Source organism: Dipodomys merriami, unplaced genomic scaffold (genome assembly GCF_024711535.1).
Source record: "Dipodomys merriami isolate MVZ:Mamm:240054 unplaced genomic scaffold, mDipMer1.0.p SCAF_2, whole genome shotgun sequence".
NCBI classification, from domain to species: Eukaryota; Metazoa; Chordata; class Mammalia; order Rodentia; family Heteromyidae; genus Dipodomys; species Dipodomys merriami.
This window is the reverse complement of record NW_027203381.1, coordinates 3,012,256-3,030,015: the sequence shown is the minus strand read 5'-3', so window position 1 is coordinate 3,030,015 and position 17,760 is coordinate 3,012,256. Positions and strand designations below refer to the sequence as shown.

At 39.8% G+C, this 17,760-nt stretch overlaps 1 protein-coding gene across 3 annotated transcripts in view; it reads right to left on the bottom strand.

Moving 5' to 3' along the window:
* Positions 1-1,732: 1,732 nt before the first annotated feature.
* Neto1 (neuropilin and tolloid like 1) overlaps positions 1,733-17,760 on the bottom strand; it is a 98,373-nt gene continuing 82,345 nt past the window's right edge. For 2 of the 3 annotated variants that reach the window (XM_070028963.1, XM_070028964.1), the window contains 4 exons: positions 8,967-9,080; positions 4,654-5,212; positions 3,510-3,582; positions 1,733-2,690 (listed from right to left, as the gene is read on the bottom strand). In XM_070028963.1, the coding sequence (XP_069885064.1) occupies positions 3,522-3,582; positions 4,654-5,212; positions 8,967-9,080 (734 nt within the window). In that variant the 3' untranslated portion in view covers positions 1,733-2,690; positions 3,510-3,521. Of the gene's footprint in view, positions 2,691-3,509; positions 3,583-4,653; positions 5,213-8,966; positions 9,081-17,760 lie in introns of those variants that run through there. The other variant, XM_070028965.1, reaches the window with a different exon arrangement.

Here is a 17,760-nt window from a genome sequence, read left to right as displayed (position 1 = left end):
TAAATTCAAGCACTGAAAAATAAAATGACTACTGTTATCCAACTAAGATGGTGTCCCTACCTTAATACCTTATTTTAAAACATCTTTTGGAATAGAACACTTTAACAGCCTATTTTAATTCACTTCATAAACAAAAGATTAAACATTTATTAAAAATAACCTGATTTAAAAGTTTGAAACCTCTCCTTTCTTCACTTAGAGATGTCACCAACTTTTGAACACAGATCAAGTGTCCTTCAGAGAATAGCAAATCGCTTTTATTGATAGATTTCAATACAGGCTTTTTAATAGGCATCTCAGGGGTCTAAAGAGCACTCCCAAGTTTTTTCCAGAGTACTACACTCCAAGGTTCAGTACCGAAAATAATTCCCGTGGACATCTGCATGTCTCTAGGACAGTGCCACACTAGATCAACTTTCCTTTCCTGAATCATTTTGTTACCACCAAGGAAGCCTCTATGATCTCCTCCTTATGACTATACTCAGTTTAGTTTGATGTTCAATCATTGAAAGATCATTTCATGGATTTCGGTGCAAATATTTTTAAGAAGAGGATATGATCAACATCACTCTGTATATCTGGGAAGACTCGGGGTGGGGGAGCTGAACATCCTGTGAATAACTTTAGGACATAGAAATGACAGCTTGTAATTTTAATTTTTCTTCTAGTCTTCACTCCCGTTATAACTTGGCACTTATATCCTATCTGATACATTATTAGTTAAGAAGGAATAAGTGCCTATGAAAATTCCTAGTGATAAAACCAGGTATATCTAGCTAATCATTTAAAAATAATCTTTGATGCATCAACATTGAATTAAAGGTCATAAAAGCATGGGAATGAAGAAATCAACCATGTCAAATTAACAAGGGTACGTTTTTATCACAAATAGTATGTATAGAAATATGCAACTCAATAATGAAAAATGAACTTTATCGTGTCCAACACATTATCTACTCATCAGTTTACCAAATCAATTCATAATATTAAGTTGTATTTTGAGTTATTTTTGTAAGCCACAGAGTATTTAGAATCTCCAAAATTCTTCGCTCTTTCTCCTACAAATTAAATGATTTTCTATTTACTTGTTTAGGTTAACACATGTGAAAATGTTATTTGTTTATGTTAACACATGAGAAAATGACTTTCTAACAGGGATATATGACAATGATTTATCCATCTGGTTTGTACGACCTGATTGAATTGCAAACTATGAATTATAATAGACTGGGTTTCTTTTCTAGTTAAACTCCAGAATTCTTTCAAAAGCCTAGAATGCAGTCATTTTGAAAATGTTGGGTAAACAGATTTGTGATCCTCCTAGCGCTGGAAAGTCATTGTCTAATAATATACATTTAACATCTGAAAAGTGGATCCACTTGCTAAATTAAATTTTATAGTGTGTGTACAATTCAGCAGAGATTATAGAGGCCTTTAATTTATCTCATCAAACACACCATAGTCTCTAAGCCTGGGTCTCTAAGTGCCTGAGTGTAAGGAAAAGAGTTCTATAATTCAGACCGAATGGGACCATGATTTTGAAGAAAAGACTTTGCATTCTAAAGCAGAACACGCTGTAAATTTTAGAAGTGTTTAGGGGAAGTGACCTCCATGGTCAAGGCCACCCTGCACTTGCATGGGTGGGAAGGTTGGCAGAAATCATGTGTGTATGTAAGTAAGCCAGGCATTTTTTAATCACTCCAATAGAAGAAAACATTTCTCTTAACTCAAATTAAGAAATTATTGTACATTTTATATATTTATATAAAATTTACAAGTAGCAAGCATATGGCACAAAGAAATGGGAGAGTAACAGTGGTATTTTGAGAATGCATGCTTTTTTACAATGTGTCTGACAAAGAGGATATTTCCCCAACTCAATTATCCAGTATTGACATGCAGGGTATTTTCTCAAACTGTCATATTGCTAAGTGCTTAATCAAAGACATTTCTATTGTAGAGGAGGAATGGTAAAATACCTAATTTCAAAAAGAAGAAAGAAAAGAAAAAAGAACCTATTCTGAAACTCAATATCTTCCTTTGATGAAAAAAAAAAAAGGAATGGGGTCTATAAGAAAGACCAAAAGAATGAGATTTTTTTTTCTTATTGCAATCTAGTGATTTTACTCATTGCTTTCCACTCTGTTTAATCACATAGCATTACATGGGTATAGTCCATAAAACCTCTGGCTGGTGTCTCCGTGATCCACATGGTCACTTTTCATGGTTGCACATTCAAAATCACCCAAGAACACCCACTATTCTCAAGCAGTCCAGAGTGAAAACAGGTAACACAAGGTTCATCAGAAATTTTGTGGTGTGTTTTTTTTCTCTCACAGATCACATGATGTACAATTATGTAACAAAGACATAAACAACATAGAAACAAAAGTAAAACTGACAATAGAAAATAAACTCGAGATAGTCTTAATCAGGAATTCATTTCTTCTTCAAGTTTCCAGTAAACCTCCCAATGTATTTAAAAACTAAGGAGCACTTGGTGGCCAGCAACCAAATTACGAAATGACATGTCATTTTCAACGGGGATGTCTCGCCGGAGGATTAACAAAGGTCTGTAATTCTTAAGTTTGAATAAAGGCAGTGGAATGAATTTAGAAATGTGTCCACTTTTCACAATTCACTATAGAATTTTCTTTTCACAGTCCCCATGTTTGTACAAAGAGTTCTTTCTGAAAGTAAAGCACAGTTAAAACATTTTCTCCCAATGGAAAAAAAAATGCACACAAAGACACCAGTTTATCAAGGTGCTTTAGAACACGACAGTTCGCTCAATCTAATTCAAGAGTAGGAGTGATAGGCTCCAAGGGTTGGGAAAAGATTAACCGTCTAGAAAATTTAAGTGGAGATCCATTAGGCTAACGCAAATAATGGACTCAGCTGGGAAAATGAAGCCATTGCACGATGCAGAGACAGAGTGGGGTACACAGACCACAGGCAAGGGCTCCTCGCTCATTCACAAGCTTTCACACTTTATCTGATAACATTGGACACCGCATGCTGCATTTAGGCTACTTACTCATGCAAACAAAGAGGCTACATAAGTTTCATAAATACCTCCAGACAGTTCGTGTTTGACTTTTGAAAGGGATCTTGCCAAATTATATAAGTAATTGCTAGTTTAGGAGATCCATCTTGGTTATGTTAAGGATGAATGCTCTATTTCTTTTTTCTACTAGGTAAACACTGAGTTTCTTATGACGCTTATTTGGAGACAATTCATTAGGTTCAGTGTCTTGACCTTCAAATAGGTAGCATTTAGCTGATGAAGTCAGTATTCATGACACTGAAGAACACGAACTGCATTTCTCCTAAAACCATTCCCCACCACTACTGGATACACTGCATTTGTAGTGATGAAGTGCAATGCACAGGTATCTCAAGAAATAATGAAACATCTCACAGTCCCTATAAAACCACAAGACAACCTCAACAGAACCACGCAGAATGGAGGAAGACAGGGAGGGGGAGGAGCGAGGGCTTTCGCTTACCTTGTTTTCTTTTTAGACCCGCGTGGTGTTGTATTCAGACTCGTGTTTGCTTAGAGACCCAATGAGGCAGAACCTGGAATGTTACAGCTATTTCATTCAACAAAGTAATATTTGTACAAAACAGACATATACACCAACACGTTTACCTAAAAGTACCCATACTGAAATCCATAAAAGTGTGGAAATAGTGCTTGCCATCTGCATGCAAAAATCAGTAAGATCAATCAAAATATTGTAGATTTTTAGAATGTATGGCAAATAAACCTGCTAATTCAGAAAGTAAACTTAATATAAGCAAGCATGCCACACATAGCATAAAGATTGGATGCTGGAATTATATTTTTAAATTTAACTTTTCAGTGCCCAACCGTTACTCATTTTATGGTTGATAACACAGCACAAATTATCTCATATGTACATAAAAATAAACATAAAAAGAAGATATTTTTTAAATAAGCAAATAAAATATGTACTTCTACAATAGTACCTGTATTTAAATATAAGTGTGCAGGATTTCAGTATACTGTACTATTATGTGTAATTATGTGGTATGTGGAAGGAAATTGTTTGCATTTCCAGGCCAAAAATGGATGTGATATATTGCAAAATCTGTGATTGCTGCCTTAAAATTACTCAACAAGATGAAATATCCATCTGGAGAAGGTAGTTGTTTCCAAATGTCATTTTTTTTTATCTTAAAATATGTAAACATAGATGATGGGATCTCATATGGCCATGTGGAAGGGAGCAAGTTGGCACTATCACCTGTAGTATAAATTGCCGCCATTTTCATGAGCGTCACTATGCGTGTGGGCATGGAAACCAAGTTCTTTGGTGTGGTATGAGGTTTCTTTATGTGTGAATTACAGGGAGGGGTGGGGTCGTTTCAGAAGATTAAGGAAGTCACTGGAGACGGAAAAAGAAAAGGAAAGATTCTGTGACCCTGGGCCCAACCATCACAAGGGAAGTGACAAGAAGGAGAAGGAAGAAGTGGGGGAAGGAGGAGGAAAAAGAGGAGGAAGAGGAGGAGCAGGGGGAGAAAAGCACACGCGAGTGATCCATGTTTTGCAAGGCTTTGAGTCTTTAAGAGATGGCTGTCACCCAGAAACTCAAAGCAAATCCCAAACCATCTGTGGGTACTGACCGCTGCACGGCTTTGTCGTGCCTGGACAGCCTGTGGCTGGTGGTGGGCACCTCCTCGATCTCGTCCACGTCGCAGGCATCTGCGGGGTCCTGGGAGTAGTTGTGTTTCATGACAAGGATGTTTCTCCTGTTCACGGGTGGGAGGAGGGGCTTGGCGGGCTGGGTGGGCATCTCCGTCAAGATGGGAGCGTCTCTTGTGCTGAGGTTGCTGCGGCTGCCTTTAGCGCTGGACAGCTGGGATCCACAGTGATGGTCGTGAATGCATTTGGACGATGACCTCCGCAGCTTGTGGTAACTGTCAAAGTCATCCGCTCCATCTGCAAAGTCCGCTGTCGCTCCTGTCCCTCTGAGAGTGCATAGCTCATAGTGAGGAGGCTCAAACACCTCCTGGAAAACGGTCTGCTCAAAGTCTGACTTCCTTGGGACGTACTTTTTACGAGGCTGTTTGATCTGGACAATGACAGAAATGATAATAAGGATGATCACAATGCAGGAAGTCACGCCAATGACAGTCCCACTGGTGTTGGTGAGCTGGTCCAGCAGGCTGGTTTTCCTCTTTTCTGTAGGTAGGAGAGTGCAGACAACAGACAGACAAAACAAAACGAGAAACAACCCACCACGCATTAATATCATGGTCACAAGGCACGCAGAAAACTTTAACTAGGCTGAGAACAGAAGGTTCGCAGGTTTAAGGGAACATATGCAAACAGTGCTCCAGTGTCCCAAGGGCCCTCTCTTCCACTTTTAAAATCGTTGTCCCATTGCCTGAAGCCCATGCTAGAAATAAATACATGTGTGCGCATAGTTTGTATGTGTAAACATATGCATGTGTGTGTGCGTATATGTGATACAAAGGTTTGTGAAGATCTGTAGTGTGACAATTAGGAACGCACTGGCCACGTTGGAAGTGGTAAATTATTTTCTTCTCTCAGTTATAAGAAAATATAGACTATCCATTCTTTAGGACAGGACTGTATTGTGCTCTACCTATGCATGATTTGATAACAATGATGTGGCAGCATGTTGCAGGATGATGTAATAACCCCACAGAATGTTATATTGTACCAACAAGATCCTGAAACCAGAAAGCTCTTTCAATAGGAATTCAAGATGGTCACTCTGGGATGGGAGTGGAGGGTCTGCATGGACTCTTTCCCAAATTAAGCCGCCAAAAATAGAAGTCTGATGACAGTCTGGTACATGTGAGGCGGGATACAGTGGAGATGTACTGAGGTAAGAATAGCTGGTAGACTCCTTGAAGAACAGACTGCATCCCGTTCCCCCCTCCAGCGCTCTGCAGAAAGGCCAAAAAAGACCTTACGGACTCCTTGCACAGGTGCGGAGAGACAACTATTACTCTGTCTAAAGAAGAACAGGAAAAATCCTGCATGGAATGAGTGTAGACTCAGCAAATAACCAAAGACGGCAGTGCAGGAAGAGGAGGAGGAGGGGAGTGGCAGCGGAAATATTTTGAAGAGCAAATCTGAAAACTTCCAGAAGTCAGTGAGAAAACTCAGCTGCCGAGGTCAGCAAACCTCATGTGCAGGAGTGTGCAAGGCCCACACCCAGGCCTCCATGAAAATGTTACAAAAGAGATTCTAAAGGAGGTTCATCATACGACTGAATTCTAACACGTGCTTGTGGGAGTTGCCACGGCGAAACCTCCTTGTACAACAAACATACAAAAACACTGATACAAGAGCCTCAGGAAGCAGACCCCGCCGATCGATCGGGGCAGGCACAGGCACGGGGAGCAGTGGGGAGGCCCAAGGGAGAAGAGAATGAAGAGAAGCGCGGCTGAGGAACTTTAAATGCAGGTGTGAGGGGAGAACAAGGAAACCTGTGGGAATGGTTTTAAGAAGAGAGGAAAAGGAATGAGGGAGCGAGATGGCTGCGGATCGAGAACTGTCACAGTAAAATCCCTCACACAACTACTAGATGCTAATTAAAAAGAAACAACGTTCAGAAAGCAGACATAAATCTTAAAATCAACACGGGGTAGAGTGACACATGACACAGGAAGGCCCCCTCGCCAGAGAGCCACCTGAGGAACTGTCAGGAGAGGCGGGAGACGGCCAGGTAACCTGTGGGCCCAGGAATCACTGTGGGCCCAAATCCCCAAATTCCTGTGAAACAGAAATCCTCACCCAGCAACAAACAAATGTGTGGCCAAAGCCCACATTGAAACTAAATCCCTACTGAAACTGAAATCATGACACAGCCCAATAAACACAAATGAAGAAGCCAGTGCCAAATGGCTATCTTTAATAAAACATTGAAAGAGTCCCCGAGCTTGGAAATGAGTAGCCTGAGACAGTTGCATCTCTACACAAAAAATAAACAGAATTTAACCAAAATAACTACAGCCCACGAAGGCAAGTGTAAATACACCTGAAAGATAGTACAGATGCAAATTTTATCTGCCTTCTTCAATTATTGTTGAAGTGTTTTATTACAGAATTGACTATTGGGGTATGACTTACAGAAACGTGATGCCTGGGCAATATGCACATAAGGCTCATGGGAGCCGAACCCCAACAAAGGGTACCAGAAACAGCATGAAAACACAGCCGTGTGACCCAGTATGCAATGTGGACCTGCTGTCCTATCTCCCCACATCTCTAAACAACTCAAAATCATATAACGTGAAGGTGGAGCATGTTATAGGTGTCATATTGAGATAGAACAAGAACATGGAAGAGAGAATGCAGCTCTATAAGAATAATATTTCTATACCTCTCTAGAATTGTTAGTATAAATATAAAATATGTCCTGGGAAGTTAAGGTGAATGTTGCTAGCCTTAAAGCAAGTAAAAAATGTGGAAAAACTATTGAAGATTTAAGATGTTAGAGCAGAATATATTCATCCACTGAAAAATGGAATAAAGGATGACAAGAAAAAAATGAGACATAAAAATAATGGTGGAGAGTAGCTCAGCTGTATCAATAAGAGTATTAAATTTGGACAAACAGCTAGATGGTTATTAGAACAGATAAGAAATGCATTCTAAATATACACTGTCTGCAGACAAAGAGGTGATAGCTGCAGGACAGAAGGGCGACAGGAACAGGGTGCAGACTTTGATATCGACATCTGAGTGACTAATTTCTGACCAAGTACTTTAAGAATCCAAATTGGTATTACCAAAGTCCAAATCCTCTTATAATGAGAAAAGCCTTAATCCATCGGGAAGATAGAACGATTATAAACATGGAGCCGGAAACCAAGTTTCAAGAGACATGCCGTAGAAGTTTTATACGTTGAAGAGAGAAGTAGGAAACGAAACCAAGTATTTGAGAGCGTAACATCCTCTTTTCAGTAATGTATAAAATATTTCAGGAATAGAATAAGTACAAGACTTATAGATGATTCTAGAGGCCCACTAGCCCTGTCCTCCAGCCATCCGCCGGAGTGAGGAGACGCACATGGCTTCAGGGCACACCCAGTGTGAGGAACAGCACACACGCAAGTCCTTCTCGCACGCCGGGGTCTGTGCTGAGCTGCGCCACTAACCTCCCTAAGCGAAAAGCGACTGGAATCCCGAGGAGTCTGTTTGCTCCTCACAAGAGAATGAGTAAGAAGGCAGAAGAACTTCCTAGCTCTGGAAGCAGTGATGGGGACCCCCATGCCCATTCGGTGACCCCTGACCCCTGTCTCCTGCCTGGTACTCAAGTCCGGGCAGCCACGCTGCTCCTCTCCACAGAAGGCATTTTGTCACCTCATGTTGCAGGTCAATTGGCAAACAATGGCTTTCCCGCCCACCGGCCTGTCCAGACTGTTCAACACTGAACCCCATGCCCTACTCTGAGCTTGACAACATGCAGCAGAATCCATGCAAGGAGCTCTCCAAGGAGCTTCGAGCTTCAACTACTGGAAGGGGCAAGGGCACAGGGGCACAGGGGCCTTCTTCCATCGGAGAGGAAGAGAGCAGAACTGCCGTGCAGGCACGCGGGCGCAAGTGCTGGAAAGCACAAGCACCCTTCAACACCGCATGTGTTCACCAAGGGCAGTGAGGAGGAGCTGGAGGGGGTGACAGGTGCAGCCTTGGGTGGGGTGCAGCCAGCTATGACTGGGGAGACGGCCCCCAAGAGCTCCCTGTCCCCCCGGCCAAGGTGGATTCCTGTGAGATTGCAAGGATCAGAGCAACCCTAGGTCCTCGGAGGAGCACGGAGGACGCAGGGAACTGCTCGTGAGCTGGTGGTGGATGTGCATGGAGACAGTCCTGAACACGGTCTCACACTACGGCCTAGAGACTTCCTCGCACACGCAGGGGCCTGTGCTTTACACAAAGGTCAGGGCGGGCGAGTCATTACCTTTACAGTGGTTTTCATCCCACGGATACACACAGTTCTGGAGCCCGTTGCACACCAGCGTGTTGTTGATGCACATGTTGCTGTGGCAGAAGAAGGTATTGCCCTCGCAAGGAGCTGAAATCCAGAACAAGACAGACAGGGTTGGGTCTTGGGCTCGGCAGGAAAACACGGGAAGTAAAGGCACCAAGACTAAAGGGAGCATTTGCCCTTCATCAGGTTGAACCCTGAGCCCCAGGCCTGGCCTGTGGGGATGCCCGACTTCCCGCTGGCTCCCAGCACTGGCTGGTCTTGCTGGGCTCCGTGGGGGGAGAACCCTCGCTATCCTCGGCCTGGGCCTCCGCCGCAGAGCCGCTGCATCTTGTTTCCAGTTGCAATGTGCACTTAATGACAACTCATGTGCTGATGGACATTCATACCACAGACAGAAAGTATGCCTCACACCAAAACCTGGATGGTATACATTTCATTTTGCTGTGTCAAAACACTTCACTGGAACAACAGAATAATTCTGAAGTATGACAAGATGCCAAGTATTACTGGAAATATAACACAAACACTGACCCCTATAACCTCATGCAATCTCTCTCTCTCTCTCTCTCTCTCTCTCTCTCTCTCACACACACACACACACACACACACACACACACACTTGTCTTGATGGAGATATTGTGCACTGCATTGCACAGAAATGTTTTAAAGCTACACTTGTTTATACCATCCCAATCACTGCACAGAAGACATAAAATGTAATTTTTAGGTATTTAGGTATTTCAGTAATAGCTCTGAAATCATTTTTACAGATCTATATGCTAGAAAATGTATATTATAAAAGACAGTCATGTTGGTTAATCCATAATGATGATCAGTCGGTCAATATTGTCCAACACCTGCCATCACAACAACACCTTTTTCATATTTTAAAACCATGTGCTGTATTTGAGAACATTAGTTTGTTCACTGCCTTTGCTGTTATTCAAGATGTTCAGCACTGTACTTTCCACAGGCAACTTGGCCGTTCAGGATACACAGGAGGTTCCTGATCATCTAAACAAGATGATGGTAGAGCTCACCCCAGCAGAATGTTGCCCCTCTCCCCAGCCTCTCTCACTCAACACAGTTGCTTCTTCTCCAGCAGTAACACACCATGAAGTCTATTGGAAAAACTACAGGGACTATGATTTAGTCATTTTGAAAAGCGTCGCACTTAACACTTTACTGACCTAATGATTTGTTCAGAGCAAACTGTTGCCCTGTAAAATGTAATGATCTATTATTGTGAAAATCTGCTTTTCAGTATGGAACTAAATTTGAACTTCTGTAGCCAACCATAATGGCTTTGCTAGCACTGACATGGTCGGGTAAGCAGATAATAAACACTGTCAAATTTGTGCAGTTTCAAGGAGTTTTCAACAAATAGACTGCATTGGCTGCAAAACACTTTGGTAGGAAACTTTACTTAATAAATTGCTGCAGTTGTGAAAATATAGTTATGCATCGAGAAAAGAATGTCTTAAAAGGCACAAATATTTCTTGGCCATCTATGATGTTTCAAAAATAATGATTGAATAGTAAGGTTTAGTTTTAAAAAGTTAAACATATAAAGAAAACTGGGAGTTAAATTCAGTACTGTGGTTTTGGTTCCATCGCTTACTAATTATAAGCCCTCAGACTATCAGTTGGTACCACTTATTGCTTATTAGCAGTTTATGTGAATATAATGGGTAACACTGGAATGCCAATAAATTGGCATTGATCCGTGATTTGCTTCTCATAGGTTAAATTGTTACGTGCATCTTTGTACTAACTTTAATTATTCTAAGTTATGTTTCCAAACTTTTCTCCTCTATTTTACCTGATTCTTGGATATTTGGGCAAGTGGCAAACCACACACACACACACACACACACACAGAGAGAGAGAGAGAGAGAGAGAGAGAGAGAGAGAGAGAGAGAGAGAGAGAGAGAGAGAGAGAGAGAGAGAGAGAGAGAGAGAGAGAGAGAGAGAGGGAGAGGGAGAGAGAGAGAGAGAGAGAGAGAGAGAGAGAGAGAGAGAGAGAGAGAGAGAGAGAGAGAGAGAAAGACTTCAGTGAAAGAAAGCAAACTTTTGTGGCTAATCACAGATCTACAACATGCCATACAGCTTGAACAGAAGAAATTCTGTCTTAGAGACACTACTACTGTGTTCTGAAGATTCCTGATATCGTTTCTCTCTGATCATTTCTCTCATAAATTCAAATATGCAACAGGCCATCAGTGAAACTCATTTCCTTCTTGCTGAAGAACAAAATGATACCGTCTGTCCACCAAATTAAGCCAGCATTCTTAGAACTTTTCCGGGGATCCCAGTCATACTCTGAACTTACCCAGCACAGAGAAGCCTAGCAAAACCACCAATGTGTGTACATATATATATATATATATATATACATATATATAATTTAAAACATATATATACACACATATATGTATATATACATATATATAATTGTAAAGATACTATAGAGAGGGATTACAGTTACACAAGTCAGGTAATGAGTACCACCAATGCTTTGTGAGATGGGAATTTATATTATTTGCTTTCTGGAAACTCTGTGTTTTGTGCAGAATGAAAAGTTCAGAGATATTGTGCAGCAAAGAAACCCCTTTCTACCCATTTGTAATTCAAATAAGTTTAATTCCATTTGTGTATCACCTTGTAGACAGGTAAAATAAATTTTTAAAAATCTGGAAAGTATTGTCCTAGAATTAAAAAAATCAGAGATAAAAATATCTCCATCCTTAATGTAATATAAAATATTTGAGGAGTTTATGATGAAAATTTTGGTGCAAAATGAGGATATACATCATTGAAAATTAGAATTATTAAAAACATAACAGTATGGAAAATTTTACAGAAAATATATAAGCCAAAATGTAGGCAACCAGCATTGCTGGGATTTACTCAAGTTACAGGGTTATATCTACTTTTGATAATTTTCGGTGCATATTCTGGGCATAGGTATATGTATATATACAGCCACAAAAATAGAGGTCCTTAATCAGGGAGATATCAGAAATTTTTGTGAAAAGAAAACAAAATGTTAATTTAAAAATTCAATGTTCTATTTCATGGTTTTTAAACCAAGTGGTAATTTTTGTATAACACCTGTACTTTGTCATATTAAAAGCAGCTAATGAACTTAAAATCTGTTTTTCCTGAACTTTTGTTTTTGAGTACTCAGTTATTCTCACTCTGATCAGAAGGTGGCAGGCATCTACTATTTTCACGGAAATACATCAAGGTTTGATTAAATGCACTTATTAAAACATACCTACATTTTACCGACTTTTTAAACACATTAATTGCTAGAAGACAACAAAGTAATTTTGAGTTTATTTTATTTAGGTAAGGAAGGGCAAAAGGAAGACTGATAGTCACAAGCCAAAGTATCATAATGTTAAAGATGTTGCCTATGGATTTACTGTGTTTTTCAATGTTTGTTTCATATATTGAAAAAACAGTTTTGATTCTCTAATTAAGAGATTTTAAATTCTTAATAGCTCACCCTCACATAACTCCTCCCCCGAGTCCCACCCTCCACAGGGCTACACTCCTGTGTGTCTCCTGCTTCTGCTTTGTAATCCTCTTCGTTTCCTCTACTTCTGCTTTGATTGTAAGGCCAGGGACCTGGGAAGAACATCCAGAGTGTGAGGAAACTGCTCAGGTTGCTTTTGCATCTTCCTCCTTTATTTCTTGAGTTTACCTTGATCAGCCTGCAGAGAGTAATTTATTACAGCTTTCTGATCTTCAAGATGTTCTGGGGCCTACTCTGTGGCCGTCTTTGGTTTGAGAAATGAAAACGAGGTTTCACATTGATGTACATGCAGATGTAACACATATCCACATCCCACAAGTAAGTCATGGCTTCACACTGCATTCTGGACCTCGCTAGCACTACTGTTCAATAGTAATTTATATCTACTTAGGTGTCTGTGGTAATTCTTCTCAGAATACCACAGTTGGCTCCAGTCTGGTTCTGTCATCACACTTCTTTCTTGTTCTTTCATCTTGTTTCGTGGGTGACCTCTGCTGGACACTGACCCTAGCCTTTCTCTTGGGCTCATCCTCTGTTCTGTTTGCTGATAACTGGACATTCCATGAGCATTCAAATTCCTATTAGCCTCTGCACGTGGGATTGAGGTATCAGAGAACATTAGAATTGGCTTCTCCTGGTGATGTGCCTGGTGGATGAGGCACCCTCTGCCACTCAGGTGCCTTTCTTCCCTCCACACCTGCACCCGCGTGCAAGCCATGATTTCACGGGGTCCACGGAGAGACCGCTGGCAATGGCTGCTGCCACCAGAAGTGTGGAGGTCAGAAAGTAGCAATCAGGCCTTGTTTCCCTCTGCAAACACTTCACATCCTTCCCACTCCACAGTCCACTCAGGACACAGGGTTTCCAACTGCTACAGAGCAATGTGGCGCTCACCGGGAGCCCGCCCTCCGGCCCTCTCCACAGGGGCCTGTCCCAACCCTCTCCACTGCGCGCCTCATTCTGGCTTTGATTTTCTTTCCCACAGTACTTCTTATGATTTGACCCTTTATCCTGGACAATCAATTGAAGATGGATTTTGTTTTACTTGAGAAACTGGATTAAAAATTAGTTAATTGATACTACGTAGTTCTATCAGCGCTGTAAGTCAGGATTGAAGTACAGTGATTCCTGGGCCATGCCATCCCTTCATTCTCCAGTTCCCCCTTCCTGTCCTGACCCCTGAGTGATGAAGAAAGTGGATTTAAAAATGTATAGCTTGCTGCTGACTGTCATTATCCTTGTGATATTCTAATGACAGATCAAGGAATGTTACGAATAGAAAATACAAATTTAAAATACAGTCAGGTGCTAGTGTCTTGCACCTGTATATCGTAGCTACTTGGAAGCTGAGATCTGAAGATCTCAGTGCCCAGGCAGGAAAGTCAATGAGATTCTTATCTCCAACTAAACGCCAAATACAAAATGCCCAAAGTGGGGCTGTGGCTCAAGTGGTAGAGTCCTAATTTTGAGCACAAAAGCTCAGGGACAGAGCCTGGCCCTTAGGTGCAGGCCCAGGATTGCACATACGCAAATACATAGTGAGCCACGCACAAGAAATATTTTTTTTCCAAAATAAATGGAAAAACTTCCCTACCACCATATTTTAAGCTAAAAACGGCCCCAAGACTATGCAATCAGAAGAAATGACATCTTACTTGAAAAATGATGAGCAAATAGAAGTCAAGGATAGATTTTTTTGTACATCTTCTCTTCCTATCCTTTATCATCTTCATATTTGTTTAGAAAAATCAATGATTGTCTCCAAAACTTTCTGTTCCAAAGTGACTAAGTTTTCAGTCAAAAAAAAAACACCCTAACATCATCAAAGAAAGATCTATCTTAATCTTTGTTCTAATGTAAGGGATTCTGCTCACAAAACTTCAACTGAATTTCACACAAATAAAAGATTCTTCCTCGATGTTGGACCAAAATTGCCTATTCACACTGCCCTAAATAATAATAGATACAGAAAGAGAAAAATATTTTCATCTGAAAACCATATTCCACAGATAGAGACGATTTTTTTCCTCTTCTTTGGTGTTGACCTCACCACGAAATATTTATTCTCTTTTCAGTCCAAGAATTTATTATCCATGTTGTGCTATCATTACATCTGCCTTGAATCAGCTGCCCAACAGCTTTGCCTCATGAGCCATTAGACATTAAATTACAACAGGTTGATACTGAACTGCTTCTGCATGCGGATTATTTTTAGGCACTGGACATGTGGTCCTGTGTTTGTTTTTGTGACTGATTTATCTATATAAATCTGAAACAGTTGGTTAGCTTAGACACATTGTTCATATCAAGGTACAATATTGGCCTCGTGTCGAATGTGCCAACCTCCAGAAAGCAAACCTGCAGTAAATAATGATGAGAGCCAACCACGAACACATCATGTTGCCTCAAGTTTCTGATTCTTCAACTGCTAATGATTCAAGATAACAATTAGCTATCATTGTATAGCACATATTTGTGGTAATAGCTGTTCAACTACTGTGGCTATAAATTCAGCATCAGAGTGACGGATACAGATTATCCCCAAGGACCATGTCAAAGATCACAGGAGCTTCGCTGCTCTTACTCTTGGCCACAGGGTCCCTTCCTGAGCTGCATTCTGCCAAGGCAACACTGCCCTAAAACCTTCTACACTATTTCCTGTTAGCACACGAGTAGATACGAAACTTATTAAAATGAGGACAATTGTGTGTGTCTATGAATGAAGAGATTTAACGTTAAATATTATATCGACTTTACTATTTTGTAAAGATCTGCATCTATGTACCTAAAACCTTTCATCAATGTCTAGAGGTTTTTCTTGATAGTTCAAATGGACCCAGAGAAAAGTTTTAAAAGAAGAAAGAAAGGCAGTGTTATAAACCGCCATGTTGAGTTGAAGCTCCTTTGTACAACTATTTAAAGATAATAACAGTAGGAATAATGCAGAACAAATGTAAAAATATACACAGAATACTGAGGAAAAGTGATGTGGATTCAGAAACTGACTTGCTGAATTGAAATACCTTTAGACAACTACTTAAAGAAAAATAAATAAATAATTTAAATGAATAAAATTTTAAAAAGAGTTGAAGAGAGGAAATAGGGAAAGGACGAAGAGAGAGAAGGGAGAGAAAAGAAAGTTAGGGTTGGATCCTGGCAGGTAACAAAAGTTTTGCCTATTTTCCCTTTTCTCTAGGGTCAAATTGTACTATTGTATAAGAAAGTATTAGGTAACATAATTTCAAAATGCTATTTTTCTATCAGCTACAACCTTGTCTTGTACTGACCATTTCCTCAGTTCTAGATACAAATATTTAAAAATGTCACCTACCTTCTCATAATGTCTCCCATTTTCTGGAAAAGAGATTGGACACCATAGTCCAGGCATTGCACACAAGAATGTATATGTATGTAGGTAAATGTTCACCATTCCATTATGACATTCGTTTGAACAAGAAAATGCTTTTTACAAATGGATACTTTGTGAATCTATTTCTGCAAATGTTTTAAAAGTTCTAAAATTCCAAACACATCAACATTTGCCAAAATTATAGATATATCTGTATGTAATTCCCATTTTGACTTTGTTTTTTTTTAAACAAGAAAAATGGTAAATAAAAAAAAAGTTCTTTAAGTAGTAGAATACTTCCTCCATCATTAATTAGGGAGGAAGACAGGTTTCGATATACCATTATGGGTTTGCATTGTGTACCTTCTGCCAAAGCAAATGAGTAATGTGCACAAATAAAGAAGGCAGGTATGCTCCTAGAACCGTCTACCCAGGTCCTCAAGTTAGCACTTTTCCGGTTTGCCTCAGTTGTTCTAAATATCACAAATGCGTATTTATAGCAGTGAGCGTTTTAGACTAAAAAAAACAACAAATTGAAACCTCCACTCTGTCTTCACTATTTTGGATTTTTGGGGGGAGCGGGTAGGAATGAACCTTAAATTCAGAGCCAAGGTCCCTTTCTCTCAGTGTTTCCTCCGCCCCACCCCTGCCCAGCCCAGCCCGCAGGCCTACACTCTGTTCATTGAGCATAGCTCTGCTTCCAGCTTTTTGCTACTCAACCGGAGATAAGTTTCTTAAGGACCTTTCTGGCCAGAATGGCTCATAGTTGTGATCCTAGGATTACAGGCGTGAGCCACCAGTGCCCAGCTTCCTCTTTCTGGCTATTTTCCTGCCACAGCACTCACGCCTTCATTTCGAGCTGGCCACAAGCTGGCCATTTTTACTCCTTTTATAAATTATTAATTTTAATTTGCTTCAGTTTCCAAACCGAACCTTTTCTTACTGCCATATAAACTTCTTATGCTTTCTAGGGAAAAATAAATATGTACTTTGTATATGTATCTGTCATTTGTTCTAAAGTTCATTTTCTCTATGTATGTTCACTATGAATTTTTTATCTTAATACCTATTTCATGTTGTGGACTTGAATAGAGTGGTATTTTTCTTATCCATATCATGTTTTATTCTATTTTATGCCAAAATATGACATATTGTCAGATATTTTCTGAGCTTAGTTTATGTACTGTTGATATTTAAATCTATGCCGACTGATATTTATGTTGCTCTACAACATACATAAGTAAATACTTCTTATATTAATAAAGTGTTTCTAATCTTTTAAAAACACATCAATTCACAGTGGTGAGACATCAGCTTACAGTCTAGACTGTTATTATTGATAACACGGCATTCTCCAGTTGGTGGAATACAGAATTCCTACACTGCTTTTGATCTTACTTTTACCCCAGACTTGTAATTAATGATGCTGGGGCCTCATTTTTCCAGAGGAAAAAATATTGTTGTTGAATGAACAACACTGTAAAACATTTAATGAGATATATAATGTTTATTCTGTCCTTCTGATTCTTTATATAGACAGGGTAGTGAATTAGAAAAATATTGTAATTCCTTTTTCTGTAACAAAAAGTACTTAAAGTCATCCTGTTTTTCATGTGAAAATTAATGGGAAAGGTAAGTATGAACTGACCATCATTGCACTTCATACTTTTTCTCATAGTTCCACTGAACACTGCACTTGCAAAGTAAGATTTAAATTATGGTCTTTAATTTTTCTCTTCAGAATCCATGAAATTGAGGACATTAAAAAACTTGACCACTATACTTAGCTATTACAAAATCAGGTATTTGCACTGTTCAGCACAGAATGCTGCATGTATGTATGTATGTATATATGTATGTATGCATGCATG